This window comes from Corvus hawaiiensis, chromosome 4 (genome assembly GCF_020740725.1).
Source record: "Corvus hawaiiensis isolate bCorHaw1 chromosome 4, bCorHaw1.pri.cur, whole genome shotgun sequence".
Taxonomy (NCBI): domain Eukaryota; kingdom Metazoa; phylum Chordata; class Aves; order Passeriformes; family Corvidae; genus Corvus; species Corvus hawaiiensis.
The window spans coordinates 50933521-50959558 of NC_063216.1; the positions used below are offsets into that span (position 1 = coordinate 50933521).

The 26038-nt window shown below is 39.7% G+C and overlaps 1 protein-coding gene across 6 annotated transcripts in view; it reads right to left on the bottom strand.

The window, feature by feature from the left end:
• Nucleotides 1–646: 646 nt before the first annotated feature.
• Nucleotides 647–26038, bottom strand: part of PDZRN4 (PDZ domain containing ring finger 4) — a 267470-nt gene continuing 242078 nt past the window's right edge. For 4 of the 6 annotated variants that reach the window (XM_048302078.1, XM_048302080.1, XM_048302079.1 and 1 more), the window contains 5 exons: nt 18160–18258; nt 15929–15991; nt 12337–12438; nt 8797–8913; nt 651–2832 (listed from right to left, as the gene is read on the bottom strand). In XM_048302078.1, coding sequence (XP_048158035.1) covers nt 1306–2832; nt 8797–8913; nt 12337–12438; nt 15929–15991; nt 18160–18258 — 1908 coding nt within the window. In that variant the 3' untranslated portion in view covers nt 651–1305. Of the gene's footprint in view, nt 2833–8796; nt 8914–12336; nt 12439–15928; nt 15992–18159; nt 18259–26038 lie in introns of all 6 variants that reach the window. The other 2 variants (XM_048302077.1, XM_048302082.1) reach the window with 2 other exon arrangements.

The window sequence follows — 26038 nt, forward strand, 5'->3', positions numbered from 1 at the left end:
CTATTAGGGCAGGTCTTCAACCCCACTGACTGCCCAAGACTAGTCATTTCACTAGTCACTGGCACTGGGCTGCCAGGAGCAGCAGCAGCTCAGAAGACGCCCCTGTGGCAGCTGAGATGCCTCTGCTGCATGGAGAGTCAGGGACTCCATCAGGCACCCAGATAGCAAGTTGCCATTGATCCTGAGCTCCAGCCAGCTCCCAACTGAGGCTCTTCTAAAAGACCTGGACGCTCCTCAACAATAATTTTATACCCTTAACTCAGTTGCTTTTCGTTCTCTGTTTTTCCTTAACTCACATTCTATGAAAATGTTATTGCTAGTTTTTCTTGCATGAGATTTAGTTCAAAGTTAGGCAAAAGCTGTGTTTATATTTTGTATGTGTAGAACAAATAGCAAGGTCAGCCAGGGAGAGGACTCACAGCAGTTACCTAACATCTTACAACACAGTAATCATTTAATTAACTAATTATAGCAGGTAAGGAAAAGCCAGAAAGACCCACTCAATATATGTGTTCCACAAAATTAAAAGCTAATTCATAAGAAATAGCTTACAGAATTTGTTCTTGAAATCTCTGTATGCTGTAAATACCTTGCACAGTGAAATTACTTCTACGTAAAGGGAAATTCTCAATCTAAATAAAACAACACTTGCCTTTTTTTTCTTAAAGATAAGCAATAATTTATTTCTCTTTCATCTTCACAATTATCACATACTGCCCAGCTACAAGACCAATGCCACAACATAACACAGGAGAATTGCCCACCTACACTTTACTTGGACAAATACAATTACAATTTACAGATTAAATGTACTGTAAAATATGTAGTTGGAAAAATTCTTATTCTTATCTATATGATGGGATGTGGCATATGATTTATGAATAGATTCAATCTAAGATGTAAAACTTTAAAACTTGTTAAGCCAAGGATACAGTATAAAGCATTTTGGTTTGGTATTGTATTGTTACTAAAGTAGAAAAAGCAAAATTAGAGAAATAAATCCAGATCTTAAGTTACAGGATATGTGTTAGGTTAAGAAATTAATTGGCTTCTCCACTTTTTTTTGTTTTGCTTTTCTTTTCTATTTTTTTTCTACAAATGAAAAATATGAATATATTGCAGGATAAAGAAAGACTGCCAGATAAAGAAGTACTGTTATATGAAAAACAAATGAAAAATACCAGGTCATTTTGCTTACAAAAAGATCAAACTATAAACAGTCACAAAGTATATAAAAATGCCGCATTGAACGAGGCAATTGTACTCTACCTAAACTGGTAGTATACTCTCTGATAGAAGTTGTGTTCATACAGTAGTAACTGATAAAAAGGCATTGTGCACTCTTGTGCCATCTGGGGATTTAGCACCATGTGTCATCAGTTCTTGTATTGTCATCCAGTTGTCCAAGATTTTCTTGTTTCTCTTTTTCATCATCTTTTTGTGACTCAGTTCAATAATGTTGATTTCCTTTTTGCCCTCACTGCCACTCTGTGGACTCTCCTTAAGACACTCCAGCCTGCTCCTCATCATGAACTCCCGCCGCCTCCTCTGCTCCTTAGCACGCACCAAATGCTGCTTCCGCTCTTCTTTGCTCCAGTAGCGACCCATCTTCATCTCACTCATGGTATCATCATCTGTCGTCATCCCACTGCGCTCCTCTTTAATTTTTAAGGCACGTTCCTTCAGGATTCTGTCTCGAACTGGTCTCTTTGTGATGTACCTCGTCCCATCGCTCCTTATTTTCACTTTCCATTCCATCTTGGGCTCCGCACACTTCTGTGAGTCTTTGCACATGCTCACCAGGCTGAGCTGGCTTTGGGCATACTCCACAGCAGACTTCTGCTGGATCAGTTGCATATAGCTTTGATAATGCTTTGCATGAGCAGGTATGTTCCCGTACCTGTAAGAAGAACTGTGATATGGAGACAAATAGGGAATGTGCTCACTGCCTTGCCTTTCCTGGTCTGTAAATTTGCTGCTTTCTGATGCCAGCCCTGCATTCTCAGCAGCACTGTTTTGCTCAGTGAGTTTGGTTTTGGCTGAGGTTGTCTCCCTGTTGCTTTGTCCTGAGGATGACTGATTAGCCACAATCGTGCTCCTCAGGTTTTTCCTGTTGGTTATGCTGATCACCCTCTGGAGAGAGTTATCAGGGGATCGCTCCACAGTCAGCGGAGTGCTCCTGCAGCTTTCGGCAGTGTTGTAGGCACTGGAGCTGTCCTTGTCAGACTTCTCAGGGTGCTCCATGATGTCATCCAGTTTGCCTCTTTGTACATCTATGCTGGTGTTATAATTCCTGAAACTTTCATCATGTAAAGCCCAAATGTCTCCATACTGATCTCTCACCTTTTGGAGCCGGTGAGCCTGCATAATATTCTGGCATTCAAGTTCAATGTTCCTCAGTTCCTCATTGAGTAGCTGCAGCTCATGCTCGACTCCGTCTTGCTCTCTTCTGTTGCACTCTATCATGCTGCTTGAGTAATACAGATCATACTCCCCATGGTTTCGAATCTTGCACTTCAGTTCCAACAGCTGCCGAAACCTTTCACATTCCTCCTCTGGGTTTCCTATGAAATCAGATTCAATGTATTCCCCAGATACAAAGCTTTCATTGCACTGGAGCTCAATACTGCCTAATGTATCCTGGCTGTGGCCCAGATCCCGTTTGCTCTGCAAGGTAGCACTATTCTGCTCCTCAGTTGCATTTTCCTGCTCTGAGCTCTCATCATTACGGAGACTTTCATCTGTAGGTCCCACCCCACTGTCCTTCTCATGATTGTTGGATGATGAGGTTGCAGTGTCTGTAGTGCCATCTTCCTCTTCATGTTTCTTTGGCTAAAAAAATGAGTAAACCAAAATGATTATCAAATGCAGACCATATTATTAGAGAATATTTTCCACCTCTGTTTTGCTTAAACAGCTGGGATCTGATTTAAGCTGAATTAAAACAGATCACTAAACAGCAGTCCCAGTGCTCACAGCTTTTAAGCATTTCTGAGAGTTATGCTGTGGTTTCCATACTGAGCAAAGTAAGTGAATTACAGTACTAGTGATATAGCTTCTAAAGTCCAGAAAGAAATATTTTCCTCTCTAGCTAAGCTATCTCTTTGCAGTGCTTAAAGATAATGATCACCAGATGGTGAGCTGTTTTTGATTCTGGATTATGGCCAGAAACTGGTGGAGCTGAAATCTTCTCAAACTTGAGAGAAAGCTTCAGTACTGGTATCAACTCAAACAAACAAGCAAGCAGCCAATCAAGCAATGACTAGCACAACCTCACAGGGTGCAAAAAGACTGCTGTTTCTTTTTTTAAACAGTGAACTTTTGTTTGCTCCATTACACCCTCCATGGCCTTCTCCTACACTTCTTGTGTTCAGCAGCCTTTTTCTGAAAAAGTGTTCATTTTGAATTCTAGGATTTTGCTCGGAAGGACCTCAATCCATTTCATCCCCGGAAACTCTTTCTGAAAACTCATTTATTTCCATTGTTAGAGTTTATGTTCCTTAAAAATAAAACCAGTCTTTCAATATTAAGTGTAGAACAACACTGAATGCTTTGGGCATAATGTTAAGCTTTTTGGCTGTTGATTAGCACTCCACTCATTGTACCTCACCTATTTATATTCTCAGCCTATTTATATTCCATAGAATGTGAGATAATACCTCTCTAAAGAGACAGACACTTTTTTCAAACCAAATAAGCAAAGAATCATGCAGAGTGCAATTTATATGACCGAGTACCTAAGTGCACATAGTACCAACCAAACACCATGTCTCTTTTAGGAGGCATAATTGCATAATTATGTATAATGACTGTAATAATCAAGACAGAGAAAAGGTAGAGTGCACCCAGTGAAAGGAAACAAACTCAAAGAGGCCTCTGTCATAATTCCCTTCTTATCTACTTTGACAAACAGTAAAACAGGATGAAAATGTGTCTCCTATATCATCCCTTCTCCTCTCTTTGTGTGTGGCTCATGATCACATACCCTTCATCTGGTTTCATTTCTTCAACTGTTAAGAAAAAATAATAGCCTAGTGTCAGAAAAACAAAAATAACTTCCAGCCCCAATTCAGTGTAAGAGTGGAATAAAGCAAATATTGAAAGAAACACACCACCAGGAGAATTTAGTGTCTGTGACAAACTAGTTAAAAATTTCTGAGAAGATGTCTTAGAAGATTTAGGTTTAATTTAGTATCTTTCTAGTTCACCTCCTCCAGGTAAGTGCCACTACCTATGCTATTCTATTCCCTTCTCTCACCTTCTTTGGAGCTGCTGCAACTTGCCTTGACCTCCTCTGCCTCCAAACCTTTCAGCAGAGAAGTGACACCAACCTGGGTAGCTTAAACTTCACCCCAGCCACTGCAATGTGCAATCCATATTTCTCACTGCTCTGGAAAATATTTAACTACTGACAGGAGAGAGAACAGCTCCACCAGACAACAGGAGGGCAGTGCAGCAGAACAGTCAGGAATCTAGGTGCCTGTTCCAAATGCAGGGCTCCATTCACATGACCAAGCAAGGAGGGTCAGGATCTGCTCTCTGACTGATATAACACAATTTGCATCTCTGTGACTAAAACTCTGAAGGGGTGGCTTATCCATAATGTGTTAGCACAGTTACACAGCTTACAGGAGCAGAGCTTCATGATGCTTCCTCTGATGTCTTCTGCATGGTACTACACCACCAAAGCACATATTTGAGCACTTCTGAAAAAAACCACTAAATGAGGCTATTTGTATAGGTGTTGGTAAGAGACTTTACAGTTGAGGCCCATGCAATCAACACTTTCAGAACTGGTAGCTCTTGTTTTCCACACCACTTTTATCAATAATTTAAACTTTGCTTCTTCAACTTGATTTGTACTGACACAATATAATACACTGCCATCTACTCAACTTACACTACCTGGAATTAACATGCACACACCAAAGATGTAAACAAAGCAAAGCCCATCTTTTGAGTCAAGTAGAAACCAGATGAGTGGGATTGATCTGATGAAATGTAAGTGCCTATAGTACAGGCATCTGAATGTCAGATAGTCACTGCGGGTTCTCTCAGGAAAAAACAAGTGTCTATACAATCAAATTCTTCTCAAACTAATGCAGACATCCATATCACAATAAATTTTTCCCCAGTTTGTGGATACTTACAGCTAAGTCAATTAGAAAATGGAAAGTAATACAGATATTTATTGTACTGCATGTTTGTGAGATATATTTTCTTAAAAAATCCATTGTGACTCAAGTAAGGTAGCCTCTGGCATTTCTGTCCTGGACATTTCATGCTTCCCAGAGCTCCTAAACATGTGCAGAATGAGAAGTCTTTTACAGCATGAGATAATTTTAATTTTATTTTGAAAGATAACAAGCCTAATTCCATGTTACTTCCCTTCTGAAAAACAAGAGAGAGTCCACAATTTTCAGTGTGTTGCTTTTTCTGGTGTTATCTATTATCTATTTCAAACAAAGTGTTTGTTTTCAAACATACATTGTCAATCTCTTCTACAATTATTTCTGTTTGAAATACCAAAGGGCTCCTTAGGCCTCATCTTTGCAGTGAGAACTCAGATAATGAGAAGGCAAACCCAGCAGTGCGTACAATCAAGCAATAAATGAACCTCAAAAGATTCTGCATTTCAGCTCCAGCAAGCATTCCTGCCTATAAAATGGCTAATCTTGCAGGAATTCAGGCACTGTTCTATTCTCATTTTACAATTTATGATGTATATGGGGACTCAAAACCCATATTGCTACTAAAGTCTGAATGCAGTAAGATTCAGTTGAAGGCACTGACAAACACAGCTGGGCTCTCTGGTCAGTCTCTGACAGTGAGAGGGAGACTGGTCACAGGAAGAGGAATCTCCACTGGCACGCTAACCATGAGGTACTCAAACCATGAGGGGAATTTGGAATTGTTTTCAGTGGTTCACTAAAAGGGAAAATGCTCTTCTGCAAACAAGGCTGGTCTCTTAAAACAAGCCTCCCTCAAATAAAAAGGATTTTCCCCCAGATATTTTCACTGTATTTCAGCTTTGAATGGACTAGAATAATTTTTTTATCCAATTCTTTCTTCTTCTTAATAGGTTCTGATATATAGCATCAAACCAATTAAGAATTTCTGCATGGCAAATGTATGGTATTCTTCTGAAAATTATCTCTGCTGCACAATGAACCATGATGTTGTAAAGGAACACAATGAGTTATAAAGAATGGAGAATTACATCTTTCCTTGAGGCTTATTGGACTATTCCATACAGAGAAGATACAATTCTTGACTGAATTCTACAGAGTAGGTCAAATATATACAGAAAAGACATGACTATCTACTTGATTCTTCTATTACAAACTGTACCAAATTTTTCTGTGACAACTCACATTAAATGTTAAAATGGCATTCGGTATAACGGACTTGTATTTGGAAGGATATTCTGACAGAGTGTATTCATTCCTGCAGCTCTCAAGATTCATGATGACAGATGATTATGAAGCCAGAGGACTATGTTTTTGTTCACAAAAATCAAGGCTGGTCTCCATGGCCAACCAGGGAGCTTGAAGATACTCAGATTTGCCACTGGCAGCTTCAATGAGAGGGTTTTCATAGCTCCAGTGGATAGTGTGAATCCCCTCAGGAAACTGCTAGGATTCCCAGCCTAACAAGGAGTAAAGAACCAGTTTTCTGACTTGATGAGTCACTACATAGAGTCTAGAGAGACAGCAGCTGTCACAAATTACTGACGCCCCATTACACACCAAGCTGCATCTGGTTCATTCGATCACTCATCAGAAGGGCAAAGAAATGTCTGGCTGTCCTAGAATTACTTCAAGCAATGCAATGTCAGATACTGACAGATCACGAGTAACCACCATTTTTTTCAAGTGTAGTGTTCTTTTACAGTAATATAAAATCTTAATATGACAAAAAATACCAAAAAAAAGCTTGGCAAAAGACTCCAAAGGGGAAAAAACAATTTCAATGGGTTCTGAGAAACGACTTCACAGAATACCACTGTTTACTAATTGACACTATCCACAACCCAAATTCAGTGAAAAAGCCAAAGCTTGACAAGAGCTCTGCAGTGGAAGGTCACAACTGTAAAATGATTTCAAAGGTCCCACCATGTCACTTGAGGGCCTAGTAGGAGTTTGTAGATACAGTTGTTCAAGAATTTCTACCAGAACTTGGGGCTTGTGTGAAAATGTCACCATACAAATGAAACTGATTGCAAAGAACAAGTGCTTTGTCTGAGAGAAAATCTTTTGCTATCCAAGATAAAATTTTGGTTGAAACAATAAACAAGATGCCATATATCAGCTGAAAGTAGCTAGCAGTGCAGCAAGTTAGCACATTTAACCTGGGGAAACTGTGGTTTGGCTCACTGCCTGGAAAGGAGAGCCACAAGTAAAAGGCTGGTATAAATCCTGTTGCAGGCTCCCTTCGCCTCTGACCCTAGAGTTATTCCACTTTGTGTAAATAATTAAATGCTTATAAGATCAAATATTTGTAATCTGATCTATCATATTTCAGTAATTGACTTAATTATTCTGTCAGTGTCTCTGTCCCAATGAATATTTCATTTATGTACAGGGAAGAGCTTTACTATGAACTATCGCCTACTCAGTGACCCAGTGTCAAGGATTTGGGTCCCCTCAAGTGGAGGGGAGGTCAGGAGGAAACAGACTAAATGCACATTCAGGCCCCCAGTGTGGACCAAGCAGAGGGGCATTTGAAGTCAAAGAAGCTCCCTGGTTTCCAGAAAAGAGAAGGCTCTCCTAGTCTTTCTCCCTCTCTTCACTTCAAAGAAAAATGTCTCAGGCTCTGTTTCTGAGCAATTTAGAATGGGGAAAAAATTGTAAGTCACAAAGTTCTGTGGGTAGAAAAACAGCTTCTTCCTAGCTGCATAAATCCAGAAGCCAGGAGAAGTTGAATTTTATTTCTTTGACTTCAGAGGTGTGCATACTGACAGATCATCTGATCCAGGAGTGGGTACTTACACCTTCCACAACAAAGTACTACTGAGAAGACCCTTTGATGAAACTGTATGGCATCTTTGCCCCAGTCACATAGCCTACAGAACGTATGGGCAGGTAAAAGTCAGGAGAGTAGCAAGCTGAGACTATGCTAACAACAGCTTATTTGTCTCCATTAACAAAACAAATGCTGAGCTGTGCACTGTCATGTAAGAGAAATACACTTGCATTACCAAAACACCTGTTTTTTATTTTAAACACCTCTTCTATCTTGTTTTGCAAGCTCTCTGGTGCAAGGCTGGCTCATACATTGCATGCATACAACAAGAGGGGTACCTATCTCAGCTCAGAGCTCTAGGTGCTACACTGATAATCACAGATTCACAGAATATTCTGAGTTGGAAAGCACCCAAAGGGATCATAAAGTCAAACTCTAAAGTTCAATCCCCCATACGGGGATTGAACCCATGACCTTGGTGTTATTAGTTTAAAATTACCAGTTTTAAAAAAACTGACATAAAGTATATCATCATAAATCCCAAACACTTCAGAATTAATGAAGGAAAGCAATATTATTCTGAGAGTTCAGAGAAAAGGAGAAATCTGCACGTATCACACCCTCTTAAATTGTTTGTTAACTTGCCATACCAGGGCTAAGCATCTATTGTTCTCCTTTTCCTTACATACAATGTGCCAGAGATCACAGCATTTGGAGAGAGAACTCTATCAAAGCCTTTTGACCCCATTTTACAGCATACTGTTTCATTTTTTATGAATAAAAAAGAATACCCAGAAAAATTTCAAATGATATGTTTAGTAGTGGTCCTACCTGCTCCACCTCATTGGCTGTGTACTGCATTGCTTCATTATGCTTCTCTTCCAACATTTCCAAGTTTAACTCCTCTAAGAATTCATTCCTTTCATCATCCAGCCACCCCTCCTCCAGCTGCAAAGAATACATTATTATGTTATTTTATGTTAGCAAGGACACATGCTAAAATAAAGTAAACCCAAATGGCAATGTCTGACTAGCTCTTTTTATTCTAATGATTCTCTTAAGAAAGCCAGGCGGTAGGAGTTCATGTCTCAAAAAAAGGAAAAGAAAAAGGATAAAAAAATGGGATTCATGTCTCTTATCCTTTCGTAAAACAGTATGACTGATTTTCTCTCATGATGAAGGAGACTGCACAGCACAGACATTATTTCCTTTCAAAAGGCATGAAAGGCACAGCGCATAATCCTGAAGCTGTCATGTTCATTACTACTGAGAGACCCTGCACTGAAAGAATGGCAATACTACTAATAGGTCCAGGAGGCAACTGGGCTCTTTTCTCTAACAACCTCCATCCCAGAGATGTGCCCTGCTACCACCACCTCAATAGAAACCTTATGCTGCGCTTCTGTCACCATTTTCCCATTGATCTTCCAAGTAAACAAATAAACAGATGTGGTGACTTGAAGGGAGGCAATTTTTGTTCTCCCGGTGTGTCTGGAAGCAAGGCTTATCTGTTTGCATGTTTTTTTCTCCCTATGTGTAAAATAGTACATTGACATTTGGTGAACACGGTGTTGCAAAAGGACAGGAGGGGATGCTATGTTTTCTCTCAAGTAAATAGATCCTCTTCTTGCACCCATTTCACACCTTTCACATCTTTTGAAACTGATAAAACAGGAACCCTGGCCTAAAATGCTCTTCTTCCCATTTTGTTCATCGTGCTCATGTGTGCACATGGCACATGTCCTTTGTACCTGCAATCCCTTGCCAGATGGCACACTGCATCAAAAAGAAAACCACTGGTCAGTGGCACCCTTGGCTATAATGACAGGATTGTAGCAGAAGGAAACACTTATTGTTTTGTCATTGAAGGAACCACAGGGTGACAGGGATAAAACCATGCTAAAAGGGAAAAGCCTCAGCATAAGACAATTACAAGACTACCAAGCACTCATGTCCCAAGATGGCAAGAGCAGTGAAGCACAGGCCACCACCTACAGCGGAATTACCACTGCCTCAAAGCCAGGATGTGTCTGGTCACAGATGTCAGTCAGAAAAGCTACCTGAAACCAGTAGTAGTAGTAGAAGTAGTAGTACTTTGAACCAGTAGTTCAAAGCTACACAAGGAGTGACTGATGCTGTGCAGTACTTCTAATGGAATACTGGCAGAACATCACTGTTTCCTTCACAAACTCTGATGTGGTTTTGCCCATGTCAATGAATTCTTTTCTTTTATAAAGCACATAATAAGCCTTTCATCATTTTGCTTGGTAAAGCCAGCCACCTACAGTTTGGGATTAGGAAGAGACTTTTTTCTTGAGGACATATAACTTTTTATGTTTGTCCTTAATGGGGCTTTCGAAACATTCTATGAAACATCTGATAGTTTTGTTTACTTGTGCTGTTTACTTTTTCCCCCCCAAGGAAAGCATGAGCACAGCCTTCCTCTACTGTAAAGGACACAGTTTAATTCACCTCACTTGAGGAGATTGCAGAGATTAACAAATTTGGAGGACGAAAGATGAATCTCACTTGGGCAAATCTGCTGATTTGATTGTGGCAGACCCAGTATATAACTAATGAGAATGCTTATGTTATGTTACAGCTTTTAGAAGAAAACTAAAAAATGGCTTAGCATACATGTGCGCTACCATACACTGTGTACACATTCACACACGGGAGTGCACGTGCCTGTGTGTGGTGTGCTCCCCTAGTGCTCTGTTTCAAAACTTCATTATTCACTGCACAAATAAGTGGTCTGAGGGGTTTTATTCCCTGTTACTGAGTGAATGTGCTCAGCAATCATCCTTCAAGCTTGCAATACTGCCATTACCATTTTCTATCTAGAAATAATGCCTGCTTAATCCTGCTGTCTTTTACCAGAGTCAAAGCAACATCAGTACCAGAAATCAGTTGACAGCCTGATCTCTGACATACTCTGGCTTTTTCATCTGTTTTGTATGAGTATGTTCTTAAAACACATAAACTAAGCAAAAAAATCCAACACCAAAGGCCCAAACCTAAACCAAACCACACTTTCATTATTTGCAAAGAGTATTCATATGGGAAGTTACAATGCTACATATAAGTAACTCCTTAACTCATACAGATTTTATCATAATGACTCCTTACTTCATGCTGATCAGTCTAAACAAATAGAGAGACTGAACTTTCTCTGGGCATATATTTTGTAAGTGGATGAGTTTCTGCTCCTTAATGAGCAACAGAATCCTAATGAAAAACAGTCGGAATAATACTGAAAAATCTCTTTCAAAATTTCAGAAGTTGAGGACTACAGTTTTGCACTATAAAGTGAGGCACACCTATTTTTGCTGTACTTTGTCACTGGTCTTATAAGAATTGTTTAGCTTCCTGAAAAACATAAAGGATATGAATGCTGAAATTGTGACTCTCATAACCACTGTATTTAAGTAGAGATTCCAAGTGGCACTGAATTAAACTTATGTGATTTAATTTATACAGAATATGCAGCTAGTGAGACTGAAAATATCAGATCAATAGCATGAGAGACAAATGGCAACTTAACCAACTCTAAATTGTTGGCAGATAGAGATAATATAGTGACCTTTTGCTTTGCAAAGGCCTAGAAATAGAATATAAAGGGATGTAAAAACAGTAGTCTTCTACCACTATAACTCTTCTTTATCTGATAATCAATCTAACATCTGTCCCCTGCAATGATATTAAAAATTCTTGGCATGGCAAGATTATTGGCACTGGCATAATTTTATTTTCAAAACCATAAAAGTATTTCTAAAAACTTTTGAAAATGCACCTCCCAAGATGCAGGCGTGTTTTTGTGACCAGGGTGCTGTTAAAACAATTAGATTTCCATTTGCTGAATGATAATGTAGTGAAAGTCCTGTAATTGATACATAGATGAATCATTTACATGTCTGCTTATAAGCACAAAGCATAAAAAGCCCCCTCACCAATGACAAGCTACAGCTTTGTGTAAGTTCATATAAATGATAAACTTCATGTAAAAGATAAAATTGATAAACATAAGTATGGGAAATTTATCCCCTGAACAAACCAGAATCATCTAATGAGTAATGCATAGTTTTCAAGTTCTACTTCATATTTTACTAATGTCATATTGGTGCTGCCAGCTTTATTTATATACCTGTTCACTCTGCTGTAAAAGAAATTGTTTCATTTGGGGAAAACAAGCCCTAGTAATATCATATTTTTTTCTTTGCTGGATAAAAGAGGGCAAAGCTCTGCAATTATCTGTTTTTTCCTTTTGTCAGTAACTTTGGCATTCCTATTTCTTGGCAGTTCATTACTTACAGTGACAGTGAATGCATGGTATAACCCAGGTTCTGGCTCAGTGCATCTATTTAGTCTAACCTGCATCTCTGGCCTTGCGACCAGCAACACAATTTTCTTGCATTCTTCGCTGGAGAGCAACGCCACTGCCTCCTCCCGATTCTGGACATCCTGGCCATTTATCTAGGAAACAAATGAAAGTGGCACATTAGTTTCTATTTCCACAAAGCAACACACAATAAAGGGCAGATATCAGCTCATTTGTGCTGAATGTATGGACAATGAAAATTGCGCAACGGGCTCATCTTCGGCCCCTCAGAGGTAAGTGCCTTCACTCAATTATGCGCTTACTGTAAGAGCTGTATTGATCGTTGAAGGATGGTGGACATCAGAGGAAGCAGTTATGTTCATAAATGTCCAACCTGCACCCTGGTAACATACATCTAGCAACACAATTAACCAGCCCCTGACAGGTGACGTTCATCTTTCTCCGTTCAGAGTAATGGAAGTGTCACTCTGAGATAATAGTGCTGGTGAAAGAAGACTGGTAATGCTACAGCTGAAATCAGTCACCCTGAATGCTGGTAGAGAGCCAATTAGAGAGCTACAGTATTATCTCTCACCAGGCAATACTTTCAGGCCACTGCTTGTTGCTGCTCCATTTAATCATTTCATATTTGTGCAGACAGCTTAGTAGCCAGTACCACACAAAACATATGTATCCCTCTTACAAGGGGATAATCAAAATAAAAGTAGTTCTTTGATGAAACTCGTCTTTTCTTGCTACCTTTCTCCTATTCTGTAACCCCACTAAAACAACGAAATCCATGACTACATGGTAATAAACACAATTTTCATTGTCCAAAACCATTTATGAGGGAATCAAATAGAAATCTTATTTCCCACATGAATTCAGTTTTGTCCAATTCACAGCACAAGAAGTGGATTATTCTCATATTGTCAACAAAACCTCCAAAATGTGGTGTATTTCAAAAAGAGTGAAAACAAAACTGAAAGGCAGAAGTACCTGAATATATTTTGTGGAAAAAAGTCTTCTAATGATTCCATTACAAAGTAGTAGGAACTTGTAGTTGAAAATCAAGAGAAAGTTGCATTTCTGTACATATGTTTGGCCTGAAAGCCCTGACTCAAAACCACAGCTTTAATTTAGATTAAAGAAAATCCCAGTGCATCCTGATCACTCAAGTGGCAGTGAGTGAAATGTCTGAGACCCTTCAAAACTTACATGATGGGATAGCTGTGGTCTGCGGGGGACCAGGTAACACAGAGCTGCCCTAACCTGAAAAGCAGAGATGTAGCCACAGAGAGGCTCAGGAGCAGATTTCCAGCCTGTGTAAAACACTCCCAGACATGGTGGCTGCTCCAGTAACACCTATCAGCTGCTCCCCATGCACCCCAGAGGAGGCGGCTGGGCTGTCCCCATACTACCTGGAGGTGCCCACCCCACCCCAGCCTCACTATCACGGGGGAAGAGCAGGACTTCAGCCTGCTCCATAGACTGTGCTTAGCTCAGAGGTTCACAGCTAAATATAGCAGAAGTTTAGGAAACTCCCACTAGGACTGCCCTCTTCCAACTTTCCCTTGACATTGTAACATTTCATATAAAGTACTTGGGGAGTTTTCAGATCCTTAGACTGTGAAGATTGGTGGTTTCTGAGAGTGAGAAGGGGGCAGTTAGAACCTCAAAAAGGAGAGGAAACCTGCTGTCATTTTGTGAGGAATACACATAACAGAGCATTCCCCCCATATCCTTAACCAATGCCACCTGCCACCCACAGAAAATGCCCCGGTGCTCAAGGATCTGTATCTCTTCCAGCCTCAGTGTAATCCCTCCACAATGGCAACATCACCTTCTGTTTCTCTGAGCTATGCCACCAATAAGAGGAGATAGAGGGTCAATGTGTTTTCAGATATGAAAGTAAACCCCACATAACCCTGTGTGTTAACTTTAAAGATCAAATTCATAGCTATCTATCAGCACTGACATTAAAGTAATGCTCCAGTCCTCAAGAGGATGGCAGAATTATCTACGTTTTCTCTCAACCCTGGAGTCTTTACTCATAATTGAAATGAATTGAATTTCGTTAGGAACTGGAGAACATTCGCCTGAACTGCTGGTGGCAGTCCACCCAGAAATTTTACAGAACAAGGAAAGGAGTGGAAAATGAACCTACTCTCTCTTTCCTTATTTTGACGCAACTAGAGTAGGAATGGAAAATTGTTTCTACTCAGTTAAATAAAAAAGGGGTGTTTTTCTGGTTTTTGAAAGTTAAAAATACTGTTATTTCTTCAGTAGGTATTTCATATAAAGAGCCGGAAGGCAGTGCCCTAACTTTTCCTCTCCTACGTGCAGCCCATGGTATGGTCCTTTCACCCCAAGTCCTGCCGAGGACGTCACTGCCCTCACACCATGGCATCTGTGCCTTCTGGGGGAGAACATCATCCTGTGAATGTTATCACAATTCCAGCCACACAGAGAAAAAACCAGCAGCCCCCAAGTGAGCCCTGATATTAAAATCGAATTGATTGTTTCCTCTCTAGAAAATGGACCACTTTGGTAAGCCAGCTAATAGACACTGTTGTGTAGCTAAGCTCTCAAAGCTGATTTAAGCTGTAGCAGGATAAGAGATACAGGTTTCAACAAAGGTATTTCCTGCAGAAATGAAAAGATTGGAAGGAAGGAACAGACTGATCTTGTGAAAACCTGAGAGCTCATCTGCTTAAATTAATGAAGGGTAATTATGGAACATGTTACAGAAAACCAACCTGTCATCACCAGGAGCTTTCTCTGGCGCTTCAGTGAAAAAAGGCCAAAATACAAGGCAAATCAACTTGGAACCAGAATTAAAATGCTACAATACAGCAAAAAATTTCCAGTCAAGTGATTTTTGGTACCTGTTTCATGATTTTGTGCTAGGGTGGAAAATGCACTACACATTGTTGGTTGAAAATGGAAACCCACTGCCATTCTAGCTGTTACCCTCTCTGTACAGGTACACTGCCCTGTATGGCAGCCAGCCACCCTCACCCACCTATGCTGTAACACACAAACCTATCTTTGGGGTAGCTCTTTAGGCAAGTGGATCAACAGAAACAAAGGGTGAAAAAAAAGCCAAGGTGGTGGATTAGAAAATAATTCAGAAGAGCAATATCTTATTAGGGGAGGAAAGAAAATATTAACAAAAACCTAATGAACCCCCTCCTTAAGTATGTTCAAGATCATCCTTCTCTAAACAGCACATTTTTTTTTACAAAAACTCTTATTATCTATGCTTAGCATAAATGAGTTTTCCCCAAATTTATGCGATTGGTGAATGATCAGCACGTCTCTGACACTCATATTTATGTCTGCAGGATCCTGTTTAGAATTTGACACTGAGATGAACATAGTGGAAATGAGATTTTCTAATAAATATGGAAAAAAAAAAGACATGAGACATAAGTGCATGAGCCAGAACGAGTTTGTCAGTCTCATTTCTCAGTACACGCACTCTAGCTCCCAGCTATTGTGTTAAAAAACAGACAGACATGGATTTTCTCATCGATCACAGTAACAAAGAGAAATACCTTCCCTCATTAACAGTCCACAGAGAAGATGGCACTGCATGTTTGTCTATAGAAAGAGTTTAAGGAAAAGTCTATTTTCACATACTTGCAAAATGCGGTCTCCTCCACGGATCCGTCCATCTCTGGCAGCAATGCTGTTTGGATCAACCTGCACAGGACAATAACCAGTAGCTGAACATGAAAATATTTAACGGGAAATTAGAACAGCTGCACAATTGCACAAGCTGAAAAAGTACCATTTTTAGTCAGTACAGAGGCAATCTGAAGTTTCCTGTACAGCCACAGAAATGAAACAGTTCTTTAAATGATGGTATGAGCTTGTTCCAGATAAAAGCCTCAAGACAGAAAGGGTTGGGAGCATATGATTTTCAAATTAATACTTTCCTATGCCACTGTCAGGCATTAATCTTCAGCTGTCAGAGCATTAAAAATTAATGACAGAGACCCCTTTTCTCCTGAAGTTCACTATGGACACTATGGACTGAGAAGCTTCTGCAGCAGTTGATACCTCTATACAAATGGGCCTGTCGTTGGGCACGATTCTTTTTCCTCCATGGAAGCATTTACTAATAAATTATTACCTTAGTAATCAATCTGTTATTTCCTCTGGAATTTTGCAGTTAGTGAGGAAACATCAAAAAAACCCAATGGACCCAGATTGTATAGATCACTCACAGGTCCTGTAAATCATTCCTAGTCTGAACCAGTTAATTTTAAGTTAGTTTAACCTAAATAGATATCTAGGGCTTCAGTGATAGTTTATCAAAAGACACTACAGCTTATCCCTGAGCAATGACCTACTGTTTGTTGCAGGGCAATTCAATCTATCACCTTTCACTTGATGGTTATCTTATCATGCCATAAGCTCTTTTTTCAAACCAAAATTTTGAGTTGAGCATTTAGTTCACAGGCTACATCCTCTACCTGTTAGATATTATTTTCCTCTTTTGCATTGTCATAGAAAAAACAATGAATCTGAAGTCCTTAATCAAGTACAAAAGATAATATCATTACATTCACTTTCAAAGATCTGAGAAAAATTTATCATGTAGGATAAACAAAATATTTCAGATATAATCCTGGAATATATTAAGAGATTCCTGAACTTTCTTTGCCCTCACAAGGTCAAACAGAATTTAACAGTACAGCTTATACAACTGATGGAAGATATATTCTTACGTAACTTATTTTAATTCCTCATTCTTGCTCCAAGGCTGTGCTTTTCAGCTGCTTTAACATTGCTACTTGCCTGTTTATGTGCAATCTTGCCTTCATCCCATTCACTGATACATAGGAGAATTGTCTTTACTGGTCCTCTCTGTCCATGAGCTTCACTAAGAATTTAGAATCACAGAATCTCTCAAGTTGGAATGGACCCAATAAGGATCCCATTAAGTCCAAAAACCTGCTCCTCACAGGACTACCTAAAACAAAACCATATGACTAAAAGCTTTGCCCAGTTGCTCCTTTAATTCTGACAGGCTTGCTACTGTGACCACACCCCTGGACAGCCTGTTCCAGGAACCAACCACACTTTTAGTGAAGAACTTTTCTCTAAGGTCAAAATTTGGTTCAACATGTCAAAAAAGTGAGCAATTGGGATCACAGTTCGTGCAGAACAATCACCAGTGACCTTGGACTCAGAAGAGCTCTATTTTACCCAGAAAAGAACCCCTCTTTGAATGACTGGACACTCAAAGGGAGATGGTGGTCTTTGAAGTCTTGCGGACTGACCTTGTGAAACACTAACAATCTGTGCTGGGTGCCACATTTTCTGAGTGGAGCCAATTAAAACCTGAGGATTCACCCCATCTCAGTATCCAGAATTCTATTTTTCAGTTTTCCAACATATTAATCTCCCAAGCTACTCTCTCCACCCATCTGTGATATGTCTGTGTGTACCACAACTGTAACAAACACAGAAATAATACAATAATGATTGACCACTGTTAGGATTACTGAAGCCGTGGCAGAGGGAGAGAGAATGCAAGCAGGGTGTGGAGAAGGCACTTTTCTCCTCAAAAGCTCTGCCTGATCTCCATAAGGACACATTTCTTTCAAAATTCAGACCATGCTCAGACTGCTTTGTACTTCACTAACTACAATGTTGTAGTTAAAAGCACTTATACTAAAGAAGCCCACTAGTAATATTACTCATGATTTGAACTGATAATCTAAATTAATTGAGAGTGACATGAGCTGGTTGATGGCCAAGACTTCTTCACTCCCATCTCAGAGCACTTGCTTGTTCATTCCTTGGCACATTTAGCCCTCCATGAGCATCTCCCATGCTCCTCCCCAACGTCATGTCCTTACCTCACTGACATAGATTCCCGTGTCCTCCTCATCATCGGTTCTGTAACAGACAGTCAGCCCCAGCTTCTCCTGGCTGCCAATGCGGCACAGCTCCACCTCCTACAAGAAAATATACAGGCTTTTGTGGTGGCTCTTGCCAAGGGTGGAAAAAACTGTACAGCACAAGGGAGCACCAGGCTGCTGATGTACTCATGCTGCCCATCCTGCTCAATCTTGAGACAAAATGTTATGGGTGGATCTTTAAGGGAGAAATTATTCCATGAATTAAGAAGGAAATCCCAGTACAATGCAGGTTCAAGCTATATAGAAACTGTACAGTAAGACATGCCAAACTTTGAGAAATATAGCTGTGCATTGATTTTTCAGGTCTTTGACTTCTGGGTAATAGAACCTGACTTACAGTAGATTACATAGTCCTTCTAGTTGCATCACACCCACTGATTTATAGCATATAAGACAGACTGGCTACCATCAATCAATTCATCACACAAGTGCCACTCCCTTCTGACAGCAATCTAAGTCATAAAACAGAAATACAGGCTTCCATTAATGGCATAATTCCTTCCCTGGTCAGTTTAGTGGTGCTTCATTGCAGAAGCTGTTAGATAACAAAAAGATGCTTCAAGGAATCTCCTGTGGAGCTAAACAGCCATGGCATCTTCCTCAATTGTGAGATGATGCAGAAAACACATTTTTAGTGCCAGATGTCCCAGAAGTGGCATCTCATGAAAAGTTCAAGTTTTAGGGCAGATGACAGTGATAACTACTACATACACCCATCTGAGTTAAGCATCTTTAGGGTTTCATAGGGGAACCATTCACAAAAATGCAAAGCTGCACTTTGTTTGAACATTGTGAAACAAGTAATTGTAATAAAGCAGGATGAACCCAATAACACAGAGTATTAACTTGGTTGCAAGTGGGAAACTTTAGTTGGTGTTTGTATGTAAAGGGAGTCTGCAGGTCACAGCTGGACCCTGACAGCCTCTGCTCCTGTGGCTATGCAATAAAAAGAGAGACACCAAACTTTGCTTCAGTTCTCAGTCTGTGATACAGAGCTTGTTCCCCCCCATCCCCAGAGATGTCATGCAGACTAATCCACAAACAGACACAGGGTGCACAGCAGTGAGGACTCACTACTGAGTCCATCAAGCTGTGGGGACCAGGTGTCAAAATACCACAACTTATAGAAAAACCTGTGCCTCACAGACATGGGTTAGCCAACGAGCCTTGTGATGTTTTCATTTCAGCTGAATATCTTTCACGAAGTGCACTGCTATGGCTTGCTCCCCTGCTCCCTCACCAGAGTACAAATCTACATGGGTTCACTACCTGCACAAACCCTATAAGCTTCTCCCTGGACTTTGGACATTCAACATCTTCATGAAAACAAAGGGAATGTAGAAAAAAATAATTAAATTCGTAGTTTTCTTTAGTTTTTCTTAGATATGGCAGAAGTTCTACAAAGGATGGTAAAGAGTGGAATTATTCACCAGTACATGTTACACATTGGGTTTGAAAGAAGAAACACAGAAGCATGTTTTATTAGGGAAGGGAATTATGGTGACCTGGTTTTGGCATTGGGAGCAAAAGTACCTGTACTGGAGGGAGGCCTATTCAAAACCCACAGTAATTGATGCCTCCAGAGGGAAAGACCACTTGACTAGAACTGTAATATTAGGGAGAAATTACAGTAACAAAATGGCTTCAATTACAGAAACAAGGTATACTTTTAAGGAATAAAGAAGTTTGCGGCCCCTTGGAGGCCTATAAGGAAACCTAAATACACCATAAAGGACTGAAACTGGGACCTTTAAATCAAGGCAAATAGGGAGCTTTGCACAAGCTGAAATCCATTAACTTTCTTTGTCCTGCTGGCACAACCTCCTGTAACCCCATGCTGAGGCTGACAGGGGCCCCACGGACTGCTCTGAACACAATTTTTTCAGATGGGAATGACCTTGAAATTCTCGTGGATGATTTGACTCAAAATGTTACTACAAATGTTTCAGGCTGCAAACAAACTGAATCCTCTTAGTGAGCTGGCTCAATGGGCAGACAAAATTAACCATTTAAGGAGTGAAAGTGCAAAGGAAAATGACGATGAGCCTACAGGCTTCAACCTGTGTCTCCAAGAGATTTGCCAAAACTGGCTCAGGGAACCAGCTGATGACAAGTATCAGTGACTAACATCCTCTGACTGGGATGCAATAGCTCTGGCTGCACACAGTACTTGAGCTACCACAGCTTTCACTTCTCTGCCCAGTAACAGATCTAAGAGCTGAGGTTAGTAGTAGTCTTGGACTACCTCCTTCTTAAATGACTATATGGGGTGTAGTCTGAGGACTGCACATAGCTGTGTCTGCTTAGAAGATTTAGATACCTACAGCTGAGATCTTAGTACTTAGTATTAAAGGCCCAACAACCATTTCACATTTTTCAGTCTAGATACAAGCACATACTCAAGTAATATCTCATTCAGCATGAGGGAGGTGGATGAGGTCTGTTGCTTTGCCTTGAAAGTTGTTCCAGATAACTGCCTTTTGCCCATGGCACATTTGCACTACTAACCTTGTTGCATCTTACATCCTGGTCACAAGCAAACAAACCAAGTTGAAAAATATTTTTGAAAAATTTAAAAACATTTTGCACGAAATATTAAATCATCTGAGTAACAAGCATATATGAAACAACTTCAGTGGAAGAGCAGCAACTGAAACACTAGAGAACCTGTCAAATACATTTGACACAGTATTTTGCAACAGATTATAGTGTTGTGTGGTTTTTCTCCTCACAACTGGTCTTTAACAGAAGAAACAGTAAGTTTGGCAGCAGCAATGAATATGTAAGGACATAATTTCCTCCTCTGAAATCTTTTTTGATATATGCACACATGCACACACACAGAGTTGCTTTATCTTTGGCTTTTGTCTGTGTGCATGTAGAACTGAACTGCTAGTCTTCAAAACTCAACATTTTAAAAATCTGTGAGAAACAATATTTGGACATTCATGAATAGTGCTGACAGACAGATGGTGGGAGGAGAGGGACTGAAGAGAGAGCTCAGGAGATGACAGCCTTCCCCTCTTTTGGGCACACTGGGGGCAGCCACCTCTCAAGACGAAGAATACTCTGCTGCCAAGTGACAGAAATCAATGCCAAATTGCTAAATCTTTGACTTGCTGCTTCTTTTCTCTTTGTAGCCAGAACAAAAATTCAGTGCATTTCCACAGTAAAGATGATACTTTAAAGTGTTTTGCCATAAATTATTTGGTTAAAAGACAGACATGGAAATTAGAATGACTATCCCATCTTGAAAGACTGGGACACAAATTTACAAAGTAGCCAATTTCTTCAGACATAGAAAAGACAGCAAAGAGATGCAGATCATGTAGGATTGAAATTGGTTATATTCGTCATCCTCTAAAGTGATGGAGAAGTCGCTGTAGCCTCTGGCTCCCAGCTAAACACTGACATTTGCTTCAGTGATGGAAAACTAGTTTATAGACTGTCAGCCTCAGGAGACCTAAGACCAGACAAGGACTGTCACCTCTTTGGGGAGGGAAGGCTAGGTTACTACTGTCATTTCTCTCAAGTGTTAGAAAAGTCAATTATGAACACCAGCAATTTGGTTTTTGGCTTTCAGGAATTGCTGGAAAGAGGTTAAGGGGGATTAAAGGAGATCTTGTAAAAGTTTGCATCCATTTGCAGTTATAGTGGGTCTTTCTACTAAGAGCTAGATTACACAAAGTAAAGCTGATGGTCTGCTACAAAACAGATCATGAACCCTTCCATGATCAGTCTTGAACAGTTGTGTGGGGAGAAGAGCCATGAACTCTTCATATTTTCCCTCCACACACTGCAAAACAGATTACAACCTAAGAGGAAAGTTGGCAAAATTTCTTCTCAGAAGAAGTTGACAAAACTTATTCATCAGCTGACCCTGTGCTGGAATAACTGCACACATGGACGGCTTACTCTGCCACGTTTTTCTTTATTGACCGCTCTGCCAATAATGTCTAAGAAGACATGCACACCTTTGAATCCTTCCCCCACTATCTGTAAGGATTAGCTACTCCCTGTTCAACACTGTTCACCACACTTAAAGTGTGGCTGAGCTCAGCCCCACTGCCTGACATTCCCTCTCACTTCCATTTGAACCATCCTACCCCGACACCCCTCTCCACCAACACAGTCCTGTTCTCATCTTCAAAATCCATCTCGGTTCACTCTTTCCCTAAGTGACCCTCTGCCCATATTCACAGATAGTAGCCTCATTATATTCTCCCTTTTCCCACCAAATGTTTACATTCTTAGTAAGCATCCACATCCACACAGCCCCTACAACACCTCTCTTTTACTTTCACCTTATAACTCATCCTGTTATCTCACCTATAGAAATCTGTAAAGAAATTATTGTCTGGTAAGCAGAAAGATCCATCTACTAAAGTGACCACTTCACTACTTATGAAACACACATACAGCTGAGCATTACCAAAATAACCTATTATTACTGTAGTTCATTCTCCCTCCTCTGTCTCACCCTCTGATTCTTTGTCTTGCCATCTCACACTTCTATGTGATGAGATGTTTTTGTATGGGTAGAAATAAGGCAAACAAGAAATTAAAGCTCAATACAAATTAGTTGCAATGAACAGCATGATACTCTCTTCCCAAGGTAGGAGACTCAAAGCTTATACAAGAACTTCCAGTGTTTGGAGGTAATTGAGTGACTTTGAAACTCATAATATACTTGAAATCTAATGTGTCCATTGACCCAGAACTCAGAGGGAATAAACAGGTTTATGGAAGCCCTGACACTCTCTGTGTTAATATTATTTTTATTGAATTTGACGTACTATATTCACAGAGTTAGTGAAGATATTCTATGAATTCTTTGCATGGAACTGTAACTCTTGGGCTGCTCTAATGCAAGGGAGGTTTAATGAGAAAAACACTGCCTTATTTCTAGAGGGTTTAGAGTCCTGTTGCTAGACACTTTAATCTTTTCTCATATCATTCTGTGCTCATTCTTAATTTTTGTCCACTGATGACTTGCCATGAAATGCAAGAAGACTAGTTTACTGTATATACTGCAGACCACCATAACTAACAAAAGTTAATCAGGTATTCAACATTATTTTACAGTATGAAAAAGGTAAACTATACTTGGCTATGTCATGTCCAAACATCTAGCTAGGTCTGGGAGTCTCCTGAGACTATGATGACAAAAAAACTTGCCGATCCCCTTTGCAATTTATTTGTGTATGGAAACACAGTAAGCCATCTCCAGAATGGAAAAACTTTAATAAGGAATGAAGATGAATTTTAGATTACTGGGCATATGTTTGAGATTCTTTCTTAGATGATGTGCTGTAGGAAGGGAAACCTCAAATTCATCATACTTTAAAAAAAAATTAGGAAGATTTTGCCTCATAAGACAGATTTTTTTAGCAGAGTTCCAGAAGTTTCCTGCTTTTAAGTCCCTATTCCCTGTTCAGTTGTAACTGCTTTGGTACAGTCATCTCATACAACTTTTTGTGACTGGTTTTCCTTATCTCTAAGCAGAAAACAATGCAAACACTACCAGAGTAGCAACACACTAAAGAATACATTGTTGCAGAGCATTTGAAAAGCACTGTAAGAATACTATAAATACTCTACATCCTTCCAATAATCCCCGTCTGCCTTTATAGCAATTGTTGAACCCACTTAAAAGACCAAGAGAGACGATCAAAACCATCACAGCTACGGAGTATCCTTCACACATACAGTATGTCAGAGTGTTGGGTCCCATGAACCCTGGTAATGCCATTAGAAGGGGCAGCATCAAATCCAAAAACAACAGTATTTTTCCTAAATGGACATTGTGTGATCAGTTAACATAAAACTCCTTATTACAATGAGAATATCATCTCGCCATTGAGACATAGTCAAAAAACAAATTAATTTTAATTAGTGTTACTTACCCAGTGTAACAGAACCTGTGATTCATAGTTCAAGGTTCATATTTTTGTGACATGGTAAGACAGAAGATCCTAAACATTTTCAGTTTGTGATACAGTCAACTATGTAATTTCTTAGCATTAACTAGAATCTACTCATCCCATTTAGCTCCATTATCTTTAGAGGAAAAGATCAGTATAGTCTAGCCTGTAAAACCAAAACACTGTGCTTTCTTCCCTCTCTGGTTCAAACAACACAAAAAAAAAGACAGAAAGGAGAAGGGAAGCTTTGCGGTTTACAAGTATGAAAAAATCCAGGTTTTAAATTAAGAGCCAATACACCAGCACACACATGTTTTAGAAAAGGAAATCACCACAGCATATTGGAGAAGGATTCCTACTCCATCAGCAGAAAGATAAAATCCTGCCAGTCTGGAAAACTCCTTGTGTGGTGAAACAAACAATCCAGTTCAGAGATACTTTATCTTAATCCTAATATGTGTGAAATATGGCTGACTTCCATCTACAAAGCTCACAGTAATGTAATGGTGTTTTCAGGCAAAAAATTCCAAGAGATGCAGTCTGTGGACATTTCTGTGGGTTCAGCAATTTTTCTGTACCAGTGGAGGATTACTAGTACCTTTTGGACCAAATCCAGATTATAATTCTTTCAGTTGATATTATTGCAATGTCAAGGAAAAAAACCCAACCCAAACAAAAAATAAAATGTTATCTTCATAGCCACCCAGAACAATGCACTTACCACCAATTAGTGAATTACTGCCCACGGATAAGTAAGCGGTCACGTGCAGATTCTGAAACAACCCCAGGTATGAGATGAAACACCTTTATGTTTTACCCCTTTACAGTCTACTACCAGGCAGAGCTCCAAACTCTTTACACAATTTACCTCATAGTGGGATGACCTAAGAGTTAGGAAATGCTAAAATACACAAAGGTTTAGCTGACAGGTTTTATGATTTGGTCCTTGTTTATCTGTAAAGCAGTGTCTTGTGTCAGGCAAGTTATTCTGTACCATAGCCCTTTCAGAAGAAAACAAGGCTTATTGAATGCAATGAGGGGCCCAATATCTGATGATCCAAGGTGGAGAAGCATAGTATTTAGCATACATTTTAAGAAAAACAAACACCAAAATAATAAAGCAAAATAAGAAAAGAATAGTTACTTTTGTCTTTTCTTTTCCTTTTTTACCTGTAGGAATAGCTGAGAAGCTGCTTTTACTGTTCATCTTGCTAATGGTATAATTGACAGAATGAATAATTGAATGAATGAAGCACAAAAGGCCAAGATCAGAGTACTTACAGAATAGCTCAATGAGGAATTAACTGAGAAAGTACATTAAAGTCTGACTTATTAAAATAAACTAGTTACACTGAAAAAAAAATCCTCATCTATCTGAGCTAGTGTCAGTCTTCTGAGGCATCAAACAGAAGTCCTAAGGGACTACACGGACTACACACACCTTAAGATTAATTCTGCAGTATCATCTTGATTCTGCATCTTTATGGGTGAGATCAACGTCCAGTTTATATGCACAGCTGAATTTTGGCTGCTTTTCACACTTTCTGTCAGGGTTGCTATATGGAAGTTCTGTAAGCAAGATCATTTTTTCAGCTTCTTGTTAGTTTCTGCAAACTATGGAAACTAAGCAAAGGTCAGTCTCATAAATGTGTTTAGTAATTCCAACTCCGCGCTTCTTGTCTCATCACTTATCTTGCATTTCACTGATGCAAGCATTCAGATCATTATCAAACAGAGCTTCAAACACCTGGCAGCATCTTGCTAATAGCATTCACTTTCTTGGTATCTTCCTCCACATAACCTGAAGGATATAGCTTTTCCAGGCTGCTAAATCACTGGTCATTTACATTGCTACCTTGTCTAATATTTAATCATCTTAATGCCACACACTC